General features: G+C 49.0%; 2 protein-coding genes across 2 annotated transcripts; one reads left to right on the forward strand and one right to left on the reverse strand.

Moving 5' to 3' along the window:
* Positions 1-95: 95 nt before the first annotated feature.
* KLHL33 (kelch like family member 33) lies at positions 96-6,274 on the forward strand. The gene is made up of 4 exons (XM_064396371.1): positions 96-2,869; positions 3,122-4,055; positions 4,469-4,639; positions 5,200-6,274. The coding sequence occupies exons 1-4, from the start codon at positions 2,347-2,349 to the stop codon at positions 5,774-5,776; spliced, it is 2,205 nt and encodes a 734-aa protein (XP_064252441.1). The 5' UTR covers positions 96-2,346; the 3' UTR covers positions 5,777-6,274.
* Positions 6,275-7,395: 1,121 nt separating this feature from the next.
* LOC135284850 (platelet glycoprotein Ib alpha chain-like) lies at positions 7,396-13,834 on the reverse strand. The gene has a single exon (XM_064396611.1). The coding sequence runs from the start codon at positions 10,592-10,594 to the stop codon at positions 8,399-8,401; it is 2,196 nt and encodes a 731-aa protein (XP_064252681.1). The 5' UTR covers positions 10,595-13,834; the 3' UTR covers positions 7,396-8,398.
* Positions 13,835-21,303: the final 7,469 nt, after the last annotated feature.

A 21,303-nucleotide genomic window follows, 5' to 3' on the forward strand; every position in this document is an offset into this window, starting at 1 on the left:
GGCTGAGGTGCAGAAAGCAGGAGCTGCTGAAAAGGAAGCAGCATATTCTGGTCTGGCTGTGATTTCTGTGCACAAGTTACTTTGCCTCCATGTCTCAGTATTGTGTGCTCAAGTGTGAGCACTACACTGTAGCTTCAGTGAGGTTCTTGAAGTTGAGTGGGCCCTGTGGGCCTTCTTGAAAATGTGGGGATTACACTGCACTGAGCCTATCAGTGAGGGTCTGGAGCCAAAGCTTCTGAAGAAGTGCTTGGCTCTGAGCTGAAGATAAGGAAGGTGGGGTAGGGAAGAAGTCATGGTTTGCTCACAACGTGTTTGGGAGCCTGGGGTCTTTCTGTGAAAAGCATTTCATGAGGTCTAGAGCTAAGTGCTTCAGGGTTGAAAGTGAGGAATATCTGAGGCTGGAAAGGACCCCTGAATGCCAGCTGAGAACTGGAGCAGGTTGCTTATAGCTATATCTGGTTGACTTTTCTATAAACAAACAAGTGTGTCCTGCAAACCCACTACAGAGATGGAGAGCATGGAGGCACAGGATGCACAAAGAGAGGTGAGAACTGGATCATTTTGCCTGGAGAAAAGGTCAAGATTTGATGTGATAGCACTTTTTCACTACTTAGTGGCTACAGAAAGTGGAGGCTGAGGCATGCAGTGAAGGATGGGAAATAACAAGATAGGGAAATTCTAACTGGACAGAAAAAAAATTCACAAGCAGGATAGGTGAGTGCTGAAAAATGGACTTATAGAGGATGTGAGAACATTTTGGGGACACATAATTCAACTGGACATGTGGGAAACCGTATGGTACAGAGATGGGACATTAGGGCATAGGTGCTTGAGTTAGAGATGGGGAATGTGGGCATGGGGGATGCAGGTGCGTGGGAGACGGGAACATGGGGTACAAGGGGAGGGGACAAGATGAGATTGGGACACTAGAGGACAGCAGAGGGAGGGACGGTGATATTGGGACACAGTCACAGCCATAGCAGGCTGTGTTTCTCTGATATGTCCTCTGTGTGGGCTGCTAGGGTCCTGGGTGTTAGCGGGGTGCTCCTGGGGGCACTTGAGGCTGAGCCAAGGGGCTGGTATCCTCCTGGACCTGAGACCCTCGGCTCTTTGGGAGTCAGTAGCACAGCACAGCTCTCAGGAGCACAGCACAGCTCTCAGGAGCACAGCAGGTGGTGGTGGACCTATCTGCCCCCTAATAGTGGGGGGGGGGTAGGCAATTGTCTGTTTCCTACTCGAGGGCTTGGGGGGGGGCTCTGCTTCACCCTGTGTTCTGGAGAAGATCAAGGTTTAGAGAGGGGCCTGAGGGGCCAGGGATCCCCAGCAGTACCTGCCCAGGGTAGCACGGGGTTTACAGAGTTCCTGTCAGCTTCAGCTGGCTATGCAGCCTGTCCTCAGAGAATTCAGTGACCACTGTCCCAGCCTGGGGACTCTGGGGCCTTGGACCTCCCTCTGCCTGAGCCTCTCCCAGCTCCTGGCTGGGGCCACGTGTTCTGTCCAGTCTATAATTACCCAGGCACATTCCTAGGGGGTCACAGAAGTTCTGCAGAGCAGCGGCAGGCGGTAAGGGGGACAAGTGCACGGCACAGCATAACAGGCCACACAGTAATGCAGGGGCATGGCATACAGCAAGCGCTTCACTGGGCTGCAGTGCATGGCCTGAGCAAGGACAAACAACACGGTGGGGGCAAGGGGTGGCAGTAATATCATGATAGCACACCTCGACAGTATGCAGTGCAGGGAAGCATGACGTAACATTGCAGACAACTAGCAGGATAACGCATTACAATGTGTGATAGGCAGGCAGTGTGACACACGACAGGCAGTGCACAGCAGGCATGCCATGCACCGAGCAGGTGTGGCAGGTGCTTCACTGGGAGCCAGTGGCTTGGTTGCTTGTGGGACCATCAGTAGCTTCAGCTATGGGGCAATGGCTGAGGAAGGGTGTGGTTCTGTGTGCTATGGGACTGAAGGTCTGAGTGGTGACAGTGGCCTGAGTTATGTGGGGCAGCAGCGTTGGCTGGGGGTCAGTAGCTTCATGCCAAAGGTTCAGAGATGAGGCAGGTGAGATCAGGCTCAGCTATGGGGCAGTGAAATGGGCTGTTGTTCTCACCTATGGAGCTGCAGTTTTGCCAAGAAGCATCAAATTCAGTAATGGAGCAGTAGCAGAGCATGATGGCCCTGGCTGTGGGGCAGAGGCTTTGGTGGTGGATTCAGTGGCTTTGCTGTGTGGCAGTGCCAGTAGCAAGACCCCATGTCCCCAGCCAGTACTCCTGCCATGGGCCAGAGGCTCCAGCTGTGGAGACAGCTCCCTGATACCCTGCTCCATGTGTTTCCACAGGCAAGATGTGGGTTGCAGAGGGGCCGGCCCCAGAGCAATGGAGCCTGAAGGATGGGGCTCACGCTGGACACTTCCTGGCTGTGGCTGACCATCTCCGCACCACAGGACAGCTGGTGGATGTGGCCGTGGGCCCAGAGGGTGACATGGCCCATGCTGTGGTCCTGGCCTCTGTCAGCTCCTTCTTCCAGCGCTTCCTGGAGGGCAGGACCAGACAACTCTGCCAAGATCCTCTACCCCATGTTCCCCTGCCACCTGGGGCCACACTGTGGGGCTGGCGGGCTGTGCTCACCTTTGCCTATGGGGGTATTGTGCCCCATGGCCAGGTGAAAGAGGTGGAGGAGACTGCCCGGGCCCTGGGTGCCCCCCGGCTGGTGGCTGCCTGTGCCCTGCGTCTGGAGATTGACCACCAGGAAGAAGGTCCTAAGCCCCTGGAGGAGCAGTGGGAGACACTAAGAGCCATGGAGCAGCTCCATGCCAATGGTGTGGGCTGTGATCTCCAGCTCCAGGCAGGGAACGAGGTCATCCCAGGTGGGCAGGAGGTGGGGGTCCCTATGAGGGGTTGAGGAGTAGAGAGGGTGCTCTGGGACAGCCAGGTCCTCTGGTGGGGATGATGACTGCAGCTCCAGGTGGGGATCGGGCTCTAGAGGTGCCTGCAGGTCTGCTCCCTTTGGTGGAACTGGGGCTTTAATGGGCATGGGACCAGGACACCTGAGTTCTAGGGGCTGCACAACTGCAGAGTGTCCCCTGCTGCTTCCCACCATTATTCCTCCTTCCTCCTAGTTCAGCGACTGGCCCTGAGCTGCTCCTGTGACTTCTTCCGGGCCCTTTTCACCTGCCCCATGCGAGAAGCCACTCATGACCCTGCCGACCCGCTGGTCACGGGGCTGTCCCCAGCCGAGCTGCATCTCCTCCTCTCCTTTGCGTACACAGGAGCTGTAGCAGGGCCATGGCCCATGGTCTTGGAGGCAGCTGAGACCTCCCTGCGCTACCAGGCCTGGGGGCTCCTCACTCTCTGCCTGGATGTTTTCACCCATGGCCTGACCCCAGAAACTGTCCCTGATGTGCTGGCCTTTGCTGTGGCCTATGGGTTGGATGAGGTAGTCCATGTAGCAGAGAACTACATCTTGGCCACCTTTCCCTGTGTGGTGGTTAAACCGGCCTTCCTGGATCTTCCTGCACACCTTGTCATCCGCCTCCTCCGCTCTGATGGTCTCAATGTCCTCCATGAACTGGAAGCCTTGGAAGCAGCATCTCGGTGGCTTATGGCCAATGGAGATGGCCAGGAGGATCTAGCCAAAGAGATCCTGTCATCTGTTCGCTTTGCCCTCATGTCCAGCCTGGAGCTGAAGAAGGTCCCATCTGTGACTGCAGGGATAGCTGACCCAAAGGTCCTTCGTGAGCTCATGGTAGCAAGTTTCACTCCCATGGTCCAGCTGCCGTGCCGGGTACGTTCCTTGCAAGAGGTGTTGGTGGTTTGTGGTGGAGACAAAGTAAAGGACAACCTGACTGCCCGGAAGCCCAGCAGACACCTCTGGTTTGCAGACCGCTATGTCAGTGCTGTGGGGCTGGTGAAGCAGGTTGAGTGGCGGGCACTGGGACACTTTCCTGATGGCCCACGCTTCCGTCATGCTGTAACTGTGGTGGGAAACAACCTCTACGTCCTGGGTGGAAAGCACTACTATGGGGTCCATGACACCTTAGCCAGTGTCTACAGGTGAGAGCTACAGAGGACTGGAGTTGCATGTGGCACTCGGACATTGTGGGACATATTGCTAGAGCTAGAGATGCCCCGTGGATCCAAGACATTGTGCCATTGCAACTGGTCAAGTGGCCCCAAGACATTCTGGGAAGGGCTGGGTGTAGGACTCAGAGTTGCCCTCATACTCTGGGGTGTTACAGGCTTTTTGGGAGTAGGAGTGGGAAGCTTCTATCTGGAGATGCCCCAGGACATTATGGGTTTGATATTGTTCAGAAGGAAGGGATATTTCCATGCAAGGTGACCATGTGACCCCAAGGCATTATGGGACTGGCAAGTTGTAGGTGGGTTGTTGCCCTCAGAGGTGCCAACATAGCTCATGGCGTTGGAGGTAACAGGTAGTCTCTTGCCCCTTTGCCTTTCAAACCCAGGTACCAGCCTATGGATGATTCCTGGGAGCGTCTGGCCAGTATGACATGCGGACGGAGCTACTTTGCTGCTGTGGCACTTGGTAATTTCATCTATGCCCTGGGAGGCAGCTCAGGGGAGCTCTACTGCACAGATACTGTGGAGTGCTACGACCTGGCCAATGACACCTGGAGGTGAGGCTGCTCCAGCTGACACCTAGTTTTCCTTTTCTCTCAGAGCCCCTTGTCTTGGGCACGGTGCCTACTTAGTCACTAAGCCTCCAGTGGAGAATGGACCTACAGTGGTATTTGAGAGAGGTCTACTGGGTGTTGAACAACCATGTCCTTTGGTGACTGGGTGTTGGCCAGTGTTGCCTAGTGGGTGGCAAATGAGTTTTTGGCCAGCAGTGTGTTGATTGCAGGTCTTGTTTGCCATCTGCTAATGAGACAAGTAGTTTGATTCCTCTCATAAGCATAATATTCATGGGGTGATGGCCAATGTTGTCCATTAAATGGAGCCCACTGTGGTTGACCAATGGTGTGGACTACAAAATGTTGAACAGTGATGGCTCCATCTGTGGGACATCCATTCTATGTTAGATGATGTTGTCCACTGGAGTTCATTGGGTGTTAGCAAGTGTTGCCTGCTGAGTGGTCAATGAAGCCATGGCTCACCAGGGAACCCCTAGGTAATCAGTCACTGCAGGTCAGCCCTGCTTAACCTGTCCTTCACCTCTCCCTCTCTCCCTGCCCAGGAGGTGCCAGCCCCTGCCAATGGCTCTGTGTGGGCATGCGGCATGTGCCCTGGATGGTGAGCTCTACGTGTCGGGTGGGTGTGATGAAGCATACCAGTGTCAGGCATCCTTGCTCCGCTATGTCCCCGGTGCACCTGTCACACTCCTGGCCCCCATGAATGGCCACCGAGCTGGCCATGTCATGGAGGAGGCAGGTGGGCAGCTCTATGTGGCTGGGGGCCTGTGTCAGCGGGCTGGGCAGACTGGCTACAGGGACCAACTGACCTTTGAGGTCTACAGCCCCAAGCAGAACATTTGGGTCCTCCTTAGCCCTCTCCCCCGTGCACATGTAGTTGGGGGTGCAGCTGTGCTGGGAGGGGAGCTGCTTGTACTGGGAGGATACAGTCATGAGACCTACCAGGACACACACTTGATCCACGCCTACCAGCCGGGTACCCGGCGATGGATCACCCGAGGCACCTTGCCCCATGCCTATACTGACCTACAAGCCTGTGTTCTCACTGTACCCCCTGCCTTGCGTGCCCCCAGCTGCCTTAAGGACCCCTTGAGATCAACTGAAACTCCCAATAGCACTTAGGATGTACTCTCTGCACCCCATGGGATACACAGGTAGCATCCATGGGTAACTCTAAGGGACAAAAGTGTCCAGATCCCTCTCCCAGAGTGGGTGGGGTTCCTTCTGTGGTTTCCAGCAACCCTTCACCCTCAGGGTACATGAACATAGACTGTTGTGAACCTGTGAAACATAAAGCTTCCGCACATGTAGCCCTCTGCCTCCAGGAATACTCAATCCCCTTGTCTGAGCCCTTCACTGGGAGCTAGGAATCCCCCAATTTCCCCCCACACTTGGGTTGAATAAAAGTGCTTACTGAACTGTCTGTCTGGGTCTTGTTTCTGGTGGGGAACCCAGACATCCAGGTGCTTCTCACAAGGAACAGGAGGAGAGTAGGAGACCAGTGGCCTGAGTGTCCTGGGTGGGTGATGCTGGCCACTGGGCTCTGTGTGCCTGTGTTCACTGGACATGAGGGTGTATGTGTGTGTCTCAGGACTGAGAGGGGTCTTGGGGTGTAGAGGGGATCCAGAGGGAATAAAGTCCTGGGGGTGCCAGGATTTGTGGGGGTTGATGGTGGGGTAGAATAGGGGTCCTGGGGGCTTTGGGGCTCTAGGTGGTTTTGAGAGGTCTTGGATTCCTGGAGTGCTTGTGTGAAGAGGTGGAAGAATTCCAGGGAGGAGTTGCAAAGAGAGGCAAAGATAATGGGTTTCTGAGAAATACTGGGATACCAGTAGTGCCTGTGGGGAAAGAACTGGGTGGCTTCAGATGTGTAGAAGACAAAAAATTGTAGTCTAAAGAGTTCTGAGGAGAAGGGGATAATCACTTCCCTTGGCCTGCTGGCACTGTCTCTGTTAACCCACTTCAAGTTTTGGTGACCTCCCTTTGCTGCCAGGTGCACCTGTTCACCTTGTTCACCTTTCTGTCCACCAAGATACACAGATTTTTTTCCACAGCTCTGCTCCCCAGATGTCTGTGCCCCACTCTTGGGGCCTTCAGACTGTGCCAGCACTGGAGCTGCTCGCCTCATTGTTTTCTCAGGAAACAGGGATAGAGAGGATGGTGTGGTTAGCGGACAGCACCAACAGTCAGACAAGTGCCTCCTTACAAACGTAGTATGTGTATGTCCACAGACACACTTGCACACCAGACCTTCACCAGCAGACATACTCATGCTGGCCAAGCACAGGCATATGTTCCCACCTGTGGACACTCCAGTAGTTAATCCAGCAGAAGGCCACGCCGACTCACAGCAGTTTGACAATACATTTGGGACAATTAGAACTGGAACTGCATTTCAAACTGGAAAAATGATTCATATGATCCAGCTGCTGCATTTATGCATGACTTCTGGAGCAAGCCATTCGACCCCCACCAATGGTGACTATTGCCTTGTTCTCACACCTCCCAAAATATTTGAGTGACATCTAGACAGGTGGTCACAAAGTTTAGCCAGCTCTGGAGTGCTTTGTCCTAATATAATCCCTTACAGGTCATATTTGTTCCCCTTCAAAGCCTCCCACCCTACTCCTCCACATCTGGCCATCTCATAAGGGGTCATGCAGAAGCATCAACATTTGCACTTTCCTTATTACCTGCCAGTGCAATGCTTTTTCCTGTGTGATTCAGTACCACAGGGAGAATCACATGTTTGGGGCCAAAGGCAGGAATAGGAGTATAAGTGTGCAGTTTTGAATGCCAGAATACACAAAGCATCTAAATCTTTTAAAGAGTGTCCAAAGGAGGCCACAGAAATAGGGAAGGGTCTAGAGGGGAAGGGTATGAGTAGCAGTTGAGGGCACTTGACATATTCAGTCTGGAGGACATAAAGGGGAGACCTCATCCTGGAGACCTCTCCTGAGGGGAGACAGAGGCCAGCTTTGATCTCTGCTCTCTGGGACCTTGGGCAGGACCCTCATGTGCCCCCCTCATGGAGGCATCCTAATGGATGGATCAATATTAGGAAAAAGTCCTTCCCCCAGAGGGTGGTCAGGCACTGAACAGTCTTGCCAGGGAATGGTCCTCGCTCCAAGGCTGCCAGAGCTCCAGGAGCATTTAGACAATGCTCTCAGGCACAGAGTGGGATTGTTGTGGTGTCTGTGCAGAGCCAGGAACTGGACTTGATACTCAGGGGTCCCTGCCAACTCAGGATATTCTAGGATTCTGGGATTCCTTGGACTTTTCTTCCCTGTCTTCATTATTCCAAATACTGAAGACAAATTTCTCATTCACTGCCCTGCCAGGACTTGTGGCAGGTCCAATGAAATCAAACCAGCACCTCTTTTAAATTCAGGCACAGAATATTTATTATGCGATTAAGAACCTGGCACTGAGTGGAAAGTGTATTGCATCTTTGTGTGCATAATTTGAGTAGAAGCAGTTGCGACAGAGCACAACATATGTTCTGCTTGCCCTCACCCCAAAACCAGGCAGTGGCAGTCCTAGACTATCATTGACCAGCTTAGGACATTATCTTCCTCTGCCAAATACCCAAGCTCTGGAAACCTCAGGCTGTTTGAGAATACTAGAGGAAGGAGCTGGATGGCTTCCTCCTAGGCAAGTAGATCATTCCCTTTTAAAACAAAGCATATAAAGCAAAGCCATGACTCTCAATCTCTTTCTCTGAGTGTACACATGTGTGTGACACATTTACATGGTGTTACCCGCATATTTCACTCTGACATCACCGATGGCCTCAACACCCCTATCTAGGCTGTAAGCAGATGGGGTCCTCAGGAAGCTAAAGTCTGTGACCATCAGCTTCCTGGAGAAAGGCTTGACTGACGTATGCAGAGGACTGTGGTGAACCCACAACTCCTTTGTGGTGCAGAAGGAGTAACTTGCAGGAGGACTGCGCTGTATCCCCAGATCCTTAATTGTGCAGTAGGTAACCTCAGGGCACAAGTCCACTTCCTTGATTGTACAGAATGTAGGTTGCTGGAGGGGGATTTTGAAGCTGCTGAGATGCATCATAGGGTTTCCTGTTGAGTCCCTCCATTCCAGCAGTGGATACCGCACCTCTAGGGTCTGCAGAGCCTGGTGCCAGGAGGGTTGTCCCACCAGACACATCCATGCCAGCCAGCCTGCTAGAACCAGCATAGTCAAGACCAGCAGAGCCAAGGAAGCCAGGTAGAGCACGCAGTGCAACAGGCAGCAGTGCCTCAGCACCCACTGCCCCCACTGCAGAGCTTCCCCACCTGCCTGCAAATGCAGCACAGGTACAGCCTGTCCTGGGATAGAGCATGGGCAGAGGGGAGGAGGAACAGGTAGGGGGGAACATGCAGGTTGCATGAAGTGTGTGGTATCCAGAGGAGGTGGTAGTGTTGGTGCATGAGTGAAAAGCATGGTGTTGGCTGACATCAGAGGAGGACATGTAGATCTGACAATGGGAGAGGCCTCTAGCATGGCAGTGGAAGGCACTGCTGTGGAAGTGGTGGGAAATGTGCCAGTGGACCCCATGAGACTGCCATAGATACCGCTGGTAGCAGGGGTGGTTTGGGGATGGCCACTGCTGCTAGAAGGGCTGCTGCTCATAGTTGTTGGCAGTGAGGTGACATTGTCAAAGGTGGCAGGTCTGTGCAGGGTGATGGTGGTAGCAGCTGTAAGAATGGTGGCAGTGCTGGGGGTTTGTGTGGGTGTCATGGTGAGACTGGCTGGTACAGGAATGGTGGTGCTGGGAGCTCTGGTGCTTGTCAGCACCACAAGCAAAGTGTTTGGGGAAAAGGTGGTGGTACAAGGGGTGCTGAGGGAAGGTCTGGTGAGGGGAGATCTTGTGGTAGTAAGGGTAGAAAGGCAAGATGAGGTAATAGCACAGGTCATGGTAGTGTGCTCTTTGGAGATGAATGGATGTAGGGGGAAGGCTGTCATGGTAGCTTTCTCTGTTGTTTCTTCCCCATAATTATATTCATCCCCTCCTTCCTCATCCTCATCCTCCATGATGCTGCAGTTAAGCTTGAAGTGAATGATGGGCTTCTGCCTATGCTCAGCAGGGCTGTGGCACAGCACCTTCTCAGGTGCGACCTCCACCTTTGTTTCCTCCAGACCCCGCTCTGGCTGATAAACAATGTCAGCATTCTTCTGGATCCAGGTCTGGAGGTAGTGCAGGTCACAGTTGCAATGCCAGGGGTTCTCAGTGAGGAAGACATACATGAAGAGATGCCCCTTTGGGAAAAAGTCAGTTGGCAGCATCTGCAGCTGGTTCCCTGAGAGCCAGAGGGTCTCCAACTTCTGCAGGTCCTGCAGCAACTCCTTGGGTAGCTCCTTCAGGAGGTTGTTTGAGAGGTCCAATTCCTTGAGTGCCCTCAGCCCTGCAAAGGCCTCCTGGGGCAGCTGCTGCATCTTGTTTCCTCGCAAGTCCAGGTTCTGCAGCTGTGGCACTGTGCGGAAAGCCCCTGGGACCAATGTCTCCAGGCTGTTGTGAGCCACAGCCAGGTGGGTGAGTGCAGGCAGGCCCTCCAGGACAGGTAGGGCTGTCAGTGCATTGTGGGAGAGGGTCAGCTCCTTCAGGGACAGCAGCAGGGCCCCCGTGTGCAGAGCCACCAGCCCATTGTTGGCCAGGTCAATGTCTTGAAGCTGGGCGAGGGACAGAAAGGCAGTGGTGGAGAGGGACTCCAGGCGATTGTCGCTCAGCAGCAGGATGCCCGTGTCTGCAGGCAGGTCTGGGGGCACTGCGCTGAGAGCCTGCCCCGTGCAGTTCACCTCCAGGAGGTCCTTGACCTTGTTCATCTCTGAGGAGCAGGGCTCGGCTGGGGGCAGCAGAGCCAGAAGAGTAACCAGGGTCAGGGCAAGGACCTCCATGACCTGGAGGGGGAGAACCGAGGGATGTGGGTGCAAGCAGGCATACATCTACACCTTGCTTTTCTTCCTACACAAGCACCATTTGCAGCAAAACGGGTATCCCCTGACAGACCCTCCGGCACCCTTTGAGCTCTGCAGCTCCTCCCTGGGATGGTGGAAGGGAGGAATGAACCCCATACCTACTGCCATCTTGTCCTTGGAGGCCAGCAGATGGCATTTTGGCCCTTTTGGTCTCTCCATTCTCTTCCATAGTGGGGAGAATCTGACTGATGGGCCTCTTCACAGCAATGCCTTCTCCACTGGGGTGGCATTGCTGCCCTCAACACCGTAAAAGCCATGCCTCTGCAGTGTTTGTGTCCCAGCACACCCACGCCCAGCTCAACCCAGACAAATCATGTGCTGGAAGAATCTCCTTGAATATGCTCTCACCCAACACCAGCTAAGCCCTCTGTTAGATTTGGAGGGTAGGAGCATGAAACATGAGAAAGGAGCTTTCTGTGTACAGATGTGTCTTCCGTTAGCAACCAGGCCCCTGTGAACACTCTGACTCACCTGCAGATCTTCCAGTGTTTGCTCTCCTGCTGCTCTGCTTCCTCCTGCTCACAGACCAGGCAGTGCTCTGGGACAGTGCTAGTGGGGAGCTGCCCAGCCCTCTATCAGCACCCGCAGTTGTGGGAAGGGGGCTGTGGTTTCCTGAGCAGCCAAACCCATCTCCTGTCCTTTCACACAGCCCTTACTTTGGCTGTACTGCTACATCACCATCTCTCTTCGCAAAATGTCGAAGATCAGCAGGCATTGCCCCAGCAGCAAAGGGTCGTGGCCCACTGCAGTCTGCACTGGATCATGCTTGTTCTGCTGCTCAAGCCAGTTTTCCCCTTATGACTTGCAGGAGGGCTTGCAGAAAATCATTCCATTGGCTTCTGGAGAGGAAAGGGGCAGGAACATTGGCTGCAGCTTCTGTAAGGGGCTCAGATGGTAACAAATGACTCCATGCCCATGATGCCGGAGAAGCCCTTGATGCCTTGAGGCTCAGGACATCTCTTGCTGTCTGTGATAGGAGTGGGATGGACTGAAGCTCTCCTCCCTCAGCAGCTGTATTTTAAAGCCTTCTTCTCCAGCTTGGCAAGCCTGTGAGTGAAGATGTTCTTTGCCTTTTCTGACAGATGGACTGCATCTGCCCTCAGTAGACCAGGTTGTTCAAAGCAAGTCTGGTGGTCTAAGCAACAAAACCCCTGGCTGTGGCACAAGTCCTGTAACTATTTGTTGATTCCCCAGATTAGACTGGCTGTTTCAGACACCTTTGCTTTGACTGGAAAAGTTGATGAAAAAACTACCTGTGCTCCAGAATCAGCAGCTACTGCTGCTGCCAGGGATGTGTAATCCTTCTTGATGCTGCTCACTGGCACTCACATGAAACAGCTGCAGCAGATAATGGTGGACTGTGCAAGGCATGGTAGTCTCAGTGACACTTCTGTTATGAGTCCATGGTAAGCAGCATAATCTGGAGAGTGCAGCAGACCAGTAAATAGTGCCTTCATGCTTCTCAGAAGAGAATCTCTTCCTACTGTTACCCTCTTTTTAGTTGTGCTGCTTGTTATATGGGGAACAAATTATGCTGCCTTACTGGTTGTTATATGGGGAATAGATGAGGCTGTCTTACTCATCTTCAGTGCCTCTCCTGCTGAGTCTTTTCTACAAATCAGTGAAAGGTTCTGCAAGGGCACCTCTGTCTTCTGGAAAGGTTCTACAAGAGCACCTGTAGCTTTGGGGGAAGACTGTTCTTACTGCAGGTCCTTGCTGTTCTAAGTTTCCATTCTTCCATACCAGCCCTCCTCCTTTCTGTGTGTTCTCTTCCCTTGTGTGTGTGTCACTGGGGAAGTCTCTTGCTGTTAGGCTTTGGGTCTACTGCAAACTGTGCTTGGAATCAGCATACTCTCTCCTTCCTGGGAAAGAACTCCTTCTCAGCCTTCCTGATACTATACAGCCCTGTCACTGCCTCTTGCCTTTCTTAACAGGTGGTCCTCTACCTGGACACACTTTTTGCAGCTAGGTTTGCTGCCTGTTCCTGTCCTAGAGAAAGATCTATTCACTTCCTACAATGAGAGATCTGCACTGCAGTCTCTCCATTTGGCAGCTCTATCTGGATGGAGGAACTGGCAGCAGCCAGGGTAGATGGTGCAGACCTCTGTGTTGGAGTTGTAGCCTTTGCTCTCAAAGGAGTGTCCACCATTCTGCTTTGGGAGTTAGGTAGGAGGAATGTCTTCAACCTGTGCAGGTGGTCACACAACATGCCTGGTTGCTGGAAGACAGAGCTTAGATACAAGTTATGAATGGTATGTGTGATGGTAACTGCATTGTGGTATTCATCTGCAGATGCATTTCCCTCTACCATGGAATCTTAATCTATAATGATGTCTGCAGAAGAAATGGAGTCTGAAATGATACCTACATTTACAACAGTAATTGCAATGGCATCTGTGTCTGCCTACAACACAAGTTACCTATGCTCAGAATATAAGTTGGTCTTAATAATATTCTTGCCCTCATAAATTTTTTTTTTATTCTCTTATTTTTTTCTTTATTCTCCCTTGTCCAAACAAAGAAAACATGGACAGGGTCTTTGAGGATTGAGACAGGAGGTGTCATTTTAACTAGAACCTCTGATTCCCCAGGCCTTTTCCCCTCTTTTTGCTTTTCATTTTTACAGTCAGATACACCTGTGTGCTTTTGCTGCTCCCTTTCCTAGACACAAATATTGGAAATTATATAACTTCTCTAATTTTAAATTAATGGTTTTAATTATCTTCTAATTATTTTTAAAAATTAATAATAACTAGTATGTAAGTTATAGGTAGTGTGTTAGTCTTAAATCACTTTTAGCCAGCATTTTGTAAAGATGTCATATGCTCCTTTTATGGGAACACAGCTTTGGAAAATTACTGAAACTTTACATTTTGCTAAACTAACTCATATATACTTCAATGAACAAAACTGGGGACTGGGAGATATATTGTTGAAGCTGGACATCTAGAATGCAGAAATTATGGACTATAAGAACCTTTTCTCAGAAACCAGAAGATAAAGGGCTAACAAAGACTCAGTATATGTGTTGGAAAGTCCCTACGGAAGGAAAAAGATACAAAAAAGACTAAAAATAAGGACTTATTAGCATAAGAAGCAAGAATTCAACAGCCAATAGAAGATAGAATACTAATTATGAGAGTTATCCAATTTAGAATAAATTCTCATTAAATTCTTTGTTTACTAACAATGTATAAATAAGTGAAAAAGTTTTGCATCGATGTCTGTATGGAGGCTGGGATTTTGTTGGCCATACACACACCTCTGGACCAAGGATAAAGTAATACCTTACTGTTAACACTGAAAAGACAGTGTTAGCGGGTTTTATTTATCCTGACGATGTTGGGACATTTAGTAACAGAAAGATAGCAGAAGCATGCTGATAAGTAAGACTGGCTTGCCTCTGTTTTTTCTGTTTTATATATTGCCTGGCTCACATCTGTTTGCCCACTGCTGAAGCAGTGGTGTCACTGCAAAAAGCAAGTGCCGAGTATGTTCTCCAGTGGGGTCTGGAGATACAAACACTGGGTCCACTGCAGTTGTTGGCTGTCAGCGATGGAGAGAGATGGGGAGCCTGACTCGGTGATCAGAATCCGGTTTTATTGTGGAATACAAACACTTATATACTATTTCAGGGAGATTAGAAATGTGTACTACAATGATTAGGTTAAAATCACATACACAAACGTATGCATATAACAACATCTCTTGCTTGCAGAGTTTAATAGGATTTTCTTTTTCTGCTAAACCTGTCTGATTAAGTCTTCTTGCTCTCTAGATCTAATTTTCAAAGTTCTGTTTGCTTTTGTCAAGTCATTTTGTCTATCAAATCTCTTATGTTAACCAGGCCCAAAGCCCATCATCTGTCTTGTGTCCCCCAACATTCCAACAGTTGGTGGCTCCTTATCCTCTTCTGCAAGAGAGTAATGTAAGACTGTAGTCAGGTCCATGTTGAAGCTGCTTGAGTGTCAGATGCAATGAATGGATTTCTCTTGAGCTTGTTCAACAAATGCAATATGGGCTGTGAGTGCCTCCTAGTGATCATTTCAGCTGGAGCTATTTCAGTACTAATCAAAACGCACTTTTTATTGAGTGCCCACAGCAAATGTGATAGAAAGATAGAGAGAAAGAGAAAAAAGAAGGAGGGGGGGAAATACCTACCAACAGATAGACGAAATCCTTGTGCTCCAGCCAATAGATCCGTCTTGTCACGTCGGGGAGAATCTCAAAGTCTTTGGTTAACTCAGAGATCTTTTATAGTCTTCCACCAGGGGGTGGGAAAGGGACGGTACGTCAAAGGAACAGGTACAAGACAGTGGAGAATAAGTCCGTTGAGAACAAGTACAGACAGTCCAGTTTCGAACAGGACAAACCAGTCCCAGCAGTGAGCAGGACCCATTTTTTCAGGACTGGTTCCCATGGGAAACCAGTCTTGGTCCATTAAACACATCTGCAGGCAACACTTGGCAGACTGCTTGAGTGTCAGATGCAATGAATGGATTTCTCTTGAGCTCCAGTCAGGCCAGCACCCCTATGTTAGAATTTTAAGGGTCTCAGTCTCAGTCCTTGGTGGAGGGCTTAAATCTCCATCCTTGATGGTGGTCGTGAGACAGGTGAGGGGTCTTCCATGGGGACTCACCAAAGTTACTTTCTCTAAAGTGAGTGGCATCTGGCCAAGAGGTGGGGAAATTCATGGGCTATTGTGATGAGCAGGGATTGTGAAGCAGTTGTAAGCGTACAGAGGAAGCCACTCCTTGCCAGACTCTGCTCAAAGCAATGTAACGTGGTGACATAGCAAGCACACCTGCAAATGATCACTTGGCAAACATCCACCTCAACCAGGCCAGAACTCCAGTCAGGGTTTTCAGGGTTTTAGTCTCTGTCCTTGTGACGGTCATGAGGCAAATGAGGGAAATTTCAGACTGTTTCTTACAGTCACTCAAGATTTTATCTTTGTTTGGGAGAGGAATTTTTTTCTGCTATGACATGGGGTCCCTTCCATGGACAGTCATCCCAAAACTGTTGTGGCACAGGTCACTCATCCAAGGGGTGCCGTCCCCTAAGGACAGGCTGCTCTAGTTTGGAAGCAAGGGGTCTCTCTTTCTATCTCTGGAAGCTGGGGCCCCTCTCTCTATTCAGGTCTCCCACTGGATCGTGGCTTTCTCTGACATCCACCCGCTCCGGTGTGAGCACTTTTCCCATGGGCTGCAAGTGGCTTTCTTCATCCCCCATGGACATGTCCATTCAAGGGGACAGTTTGTTTAAGTACAGTCCTCACTACAGCTTGCAGAGGAATCTTGGCTCTGACACTTGGAACACTTCTTCCCCCTCTTTCTTTACCACTGATCTTAGTGCTGGCTTGTTGTTTTCCCTCATGAGTCCTCACTTCCTCCTGTTCTCTGACTAGAAGAAGACAATGGTACCTACTGCTTGTAGGTACCCTTGTCAACAAGTTTTACTAATTCAAAGATTCCTGCAGGATCCCACAGTGCTGAGGAGTTGATCTTGCCTAGGTTCCACACTGGGAATCACTTGCCATGCTTCTGCTGCCAGCCATGCGGCTCTGCTGCATTGCACAGGCAGTGGTGGCTGCTGCAGCACTGCACCATGCAATGCCTGTCCCCATGCAGGGCACTGGGAAGGGGAAGCCGCCACCGCCCCTGCCCTTCTGCCCATGGCACAGCTGGCTGGGAGTGGCCAGGTGGGCAAGGCTCTCTGTTGGCCACACTGAGATGGCTGCAGCTGTGGCATATTGCTGTGCACTGCTCCAGGAATGGCCTCCGGTGGTGGCACCTTGCCACCCTTGGAAAAAAATTTGCATGAGCACTGTTCTGATTTTCTTCTCAAATATGTAATCACAGAGGTGTTACCAACCTCTCTAACTGGGCCAGCAGCATGTCTATCTTCAGAGCCATCAGAGATTGGCTTTGTCAGCCATGGTGAAAGCTTCTAGCTGCTTGCATAGAAGCTACCCCTGTCGTTCCCCCTGCTATCAAATACACCAGGCTGTGCCAAAATAACACACCATAGCAGACTCCATTGCAGATGAGGATACCCACTTACAGTAGAGGTATCATTGCTGATGAAGATATCACTATAGACCCCACTGAAAATGCAGGTGCTATGTCAGATGCCAAAGTAGATGCATTAAAGTACCTTTTTCCACTAGTGTTTTGAATAGTTGGAGAGAATAGCTTAAAAGTTTCAGGGAAGACCCCAGTAAAGTGGCAAAATTATTTGATAGTCAAGAACCAGGACCCAGATTGGGGTGATATTGGTTTAATGCTGACAGAATTAACAGAAACTGAAAAACAATTACTGATTAAAACAGCTAAAGCACATGTGCAGAGATGAATTGCTAGTTGTCCTGATTTAGGGCAAATTTGGAAGAAAACCTCCAAAAGGGGCCCCTCCAGAAAGCAAACCCACACAGTCCCTCCCTCCAGCAGGTTCGGGAAAGATTCCTCGGAGAGAAGTGGAAAGAACCTGTTCATTTAACAGGCAAAACACCCCCCAACACACAAAATGAACAATACCAGATGACAACACTCTTTTACTGCTCTGAATAAGATGACAAATTCAGAAAGTGTCTTCTGGGAGTGGTCGTTCTGTTATTGGTCCCTCCGGTGCTGGGGATAACTGCTGCAGGCCACAAGGAGCAAACTCTCAGTGTTTCCCAGGTCCCAGTCTGGAGGAGGTTTGAGTGTTTCCAAAAAAGGGGAAAGAAAAACAGCCCAGGGAAAAAAATTCAGACTTCTTAACTAAACTAACTAACGAGCAGAAGCAAAAAGCAAGAGTAAAGCAGGAGCAAAGCAGAAGCAAGAGCAAAGCAAAAAGCAAAGCAAAAAGCAAAAGCCGCACTATGTACTGCCCTGTCTCTGTGTCTCACCAGCTGTGGGGGAGTAGGCCAATAACAAAACAAAACAAAACTTCGCTCTTCAGAGCCAGTCTTGAAGGCACAGAACATAATATCCAGCACAAACAGAACAGAAGACTGGGGATACAGGCATCACAACATCACCCTTGGACACTAGTGGAGCCCTACAGGGTAATGTGAACATGCTATTCCCTACCACAAATCCTCTGTGGGATCCGAATGATCCAGGTGAATATGCCTTGATAACCAGATAGTGGGAGTTAGTAAAATTTGGATTAGAGAATGCCATTCTGAAAGCAGTAAATTGGGCATTCATGTATAATTTTAAACAGAGACAACGTCTCCTACTGACTTTGTAGAGAGGCTCTGAGTGACAATGTGAAAGTTTACAACCCTTGATCTTGCTTCAGAAATGGGGAAGCAGCAGTTAGTCTTCTTGATGCTAGGACAGTCCAGCACAGACATCACAGAGATTAAAAGAGACAGATAATAGAAATTTAGAAGCAATCACTGAAGAAACATGGAGGGTGTATAATAACTGAGACAAGCAAGAGAAGAAAAAACACACAGGAGCTAGTGACAGCTTTAGAGCAATATCAAAAAGGAGAACATTGTCAGGGACAAGGCAGAGGTAAAAGCAGAAATAATAGAGGCTGCTCAAATCAATCCCAAGGGAGGTTAGGACCAAATCAGTGTGTTTATTGTAAGGAAGCACTGGCACTGGAAATGCCAGTGCCCAGAGTTACTGAACACTCCACAGGACGCTGTTGTTGCAGCAATAGATAGCAGTGAGTGACAGGGACCCACAGATCTTTCCTTAGTGGACCCACTGGTTAAGATACAGGTAGGGAATTTTAAAGAAGTTGAATTCTTGAAAGATACAGGGGTCACATTTTCAGTTTTAAATGAAGCTTTAATGCCTAAAAGTGAAAAATATATCCAAGTAATGGATTCCACAGACCAACCAGAGAATGCTTTTTTCTTAAAACTGTTAGAATACAAAATTGGGGAAAGAATGGGAATACATCAATTCCTCTATCTACCTGTCCTAGGGTGAGGTTATGATGCTTGTATCCCCAATCGTGTGTTCTGTTAATGCTGGATATTATGTACTGTGCCTTCAAGACTGGCTCTGAAGAGCAAGGTTTGTTTTGGTTTGTTATCAGCCTGCTCCCCCACGGCTGGCGGGACAGAGAGACAGGGCAGTACACAGTGCGGCTTTTGCTTTTTGCTTTGCTTTTTGCTGCTTGCTTTGCTCTTGCTCCTGCTTCGCTCCTACTTTGCTCCTGCTCTGCTTTTGCTTTTTGCTTGTGCTCGTTAATTTATCTAAGTGGTCCAGATTTTTCCCTGGGCTGTTTTTCCTTTCCCTTTTTGGAACCATTCAAACCTGCTCTGGACTGGGACCTGGGAAACACCGAGAGTTTACATCTTATGGCTGCGGCAGCTATGCCCAGCGCCGGAGGGAACAACAACAGAGCCACCACTGCCAGGAAAGACTTTCTGAATTTGTCATCCTTTTCAGATTGGTGAAAGTGTTGTCATCTGGTATTGTTCATTTTGTGTGCTGGGGGTGTTTTGCCTGTTAAATGAACAGGTTCTTTCCACTCCTCTCCGAGGAATCCTTCCTGAACCAGTGGGGGGAAGGGGCCCATGTGGGTTTGCTTTCTGGGGGGGGCCCTTTGGAGGTTTTCTCCCAGATTTGCCTTAATCCAGGACACTACCAAATTTGCCAAAATCCCTGTTAGGCAGAGATCACCTTGAAAATTTCAACACAGCAATTGAGTTTAGAGAGGGAAAAAATAAATGTAAAGCAAGGCAAAGGCAATTTGATTTTAATATTAGGGTTGGCAATTGATAGAGAACCAGCGAACAATAGCAATTATTTGCAGCAAATAATGAATCAGGTATACCCAGGAGTATGGAATACTGATACTCCTGGGAGATCAAAATTGGCTGATCCTGTTAAGAATGAATTATGTACCGGAGCCAGGCCAGTGGTTAGGAGACAATATCCCTTGAGAATAGAGGACAGAAAAGGGATCAAACCAATTATTAGCAAGTTTTTGACACTAGGATTGTTGAAAGAATGTGAATGCAAATTTAGTACTTCTATACCAGTGCAATATTTGCGAGCAGTCAATGGGATTGCTAAACCACCCAGTGGTTGTAAATCCCTACACTTTGCTAACTAAACTCCACAATGATCTCATTTGGTTCTCGGTGATAGATCTCAAAGGCGCTTTCTTCTGTCTGCCACTTGCAGAAGAAAGTCAAAACGTACTTGCTTTTGAATGGGAGAACCCTAGCACAGGCAAGAAAAACCAACTTAGCTGGACAGTGTTACCTCAGGGGTTCAAAAATTGTCCCACAATTTTTGGGAATCAATTGGGCAAAGAACTGGAACAATGGCAGTCTCTTCCTGGGGAGGAAACACTCCTACAATATGTAGATGATCTACTAATTGCTACAAAAACTATCAAAGTGTGCCTTATATAGACAGTAAGTCTATTGAGTTTTCTTGGTCTAAATGTTGGTCAAGTGTCTCAACAGAAAGCTCAGCTGGTGCAACAACAATATCTTGGATATGAAGTCTTTGGAGGACAACGATCCCTGGATACTGCACAGAAGGAGGCAATCTGCCAAACACCTAAGCCACAAATCATAAGAGAACCCTGCATTTTTCTTGGAATGATAGGTTGGTGCCGATTGTGGATATACAACTACGAACTGGTGACGAAACCTTTATATGAGCCAGTGAAAATTTATAAAAATATTGTGTTGTGCACCCCTGAAACAAATCACGTCTTTGAAAAGTTAAAGTGAAGTTCATGAGGGCCCCAGCCTGGGGACTTCCTGAGGTAAGTAAATGGTTTTGGTTATTCTCAAATGAGAGACAAGGATTAGGCTTAGGAGCTGGCACAACACCTGGGTCTTTACCAAAAGGGCAGTAGCCAATTTTTCTAAACAATTTGATACTGTGAGTAAGGGCTGGCCCACCTGTCTTAGGGCAGTACCAGCAATGACTGTGAACATTGAAGAGGAATGGAAGTTTACACTAGGACAAAAGATGAGAGTGTCACACATGGTGTAAGCTATTATAGAACAAAAGGCCTGTCATTGGCTGTCTCCTTCAAGGTTCCTAAAATATCAAGCAGTCCTGGCCAAATCTGATGATATTGAAATTAAAATTACCAATATTGTTAGCTATTGGGATACACAAGACAGATGATGGACTTTGGACTGGTCAGCATAGGAGATTTGATAACAGGATGCCTTGGCAAAAGCAAACAGAACTTTGAAAATTAGACCTAGATTGCAAGAAGATTCAATCAAATGGGTTTACCGGAAAAAGAAAATCCTATTAAACTCTGCAAGCAAGAGATGTTGTTATATGCATACGTTTGTGTATGTGATTTTAACCTAATCATTGTAGTACACATTTCTAGTCTCTCTGAAATAGTATATAAGCGTTTGTATTCCACAATAAAATCGGATTCTGATTACCGAGTCAGGCTCCCCATCTCTCTCCATTGCTAACAGACGAGTTTACTGGAAAAAGAAAATTACATCAGACTTCTGCAAGCAAGAGATGTTAAAAATATATAAATGTGTTTATGTGATGATTAACCCAATCACTGTAGTAAAACATTACTAGCCTTCTAAAATACTATACAAGCAATTGTACTTCACAATAAATTCGGATTCTTTGACCACCACACTGAGTCCCCGTCCCTCTGTCTCTTCATCACTGCTAATTAACCCTGTCTCTTTTCTGCAAGGAAAATCTGAAGCTGAACTT

Source organism: Passer domesticus, chromosome 21 (genome assembly GCF_036417665.1).
Source record: "Passer domesticus isolate bPasDom1 chromosome 21, bPasDom1.hap1, whole genome shotgun sequence".
In the NCBI taxonomy this organism is placed as follows: Eukaryota; Metazoa; Chordata; class Aves; order Passeriformes; family Passeridae; genus Passer; species Passer domesticus.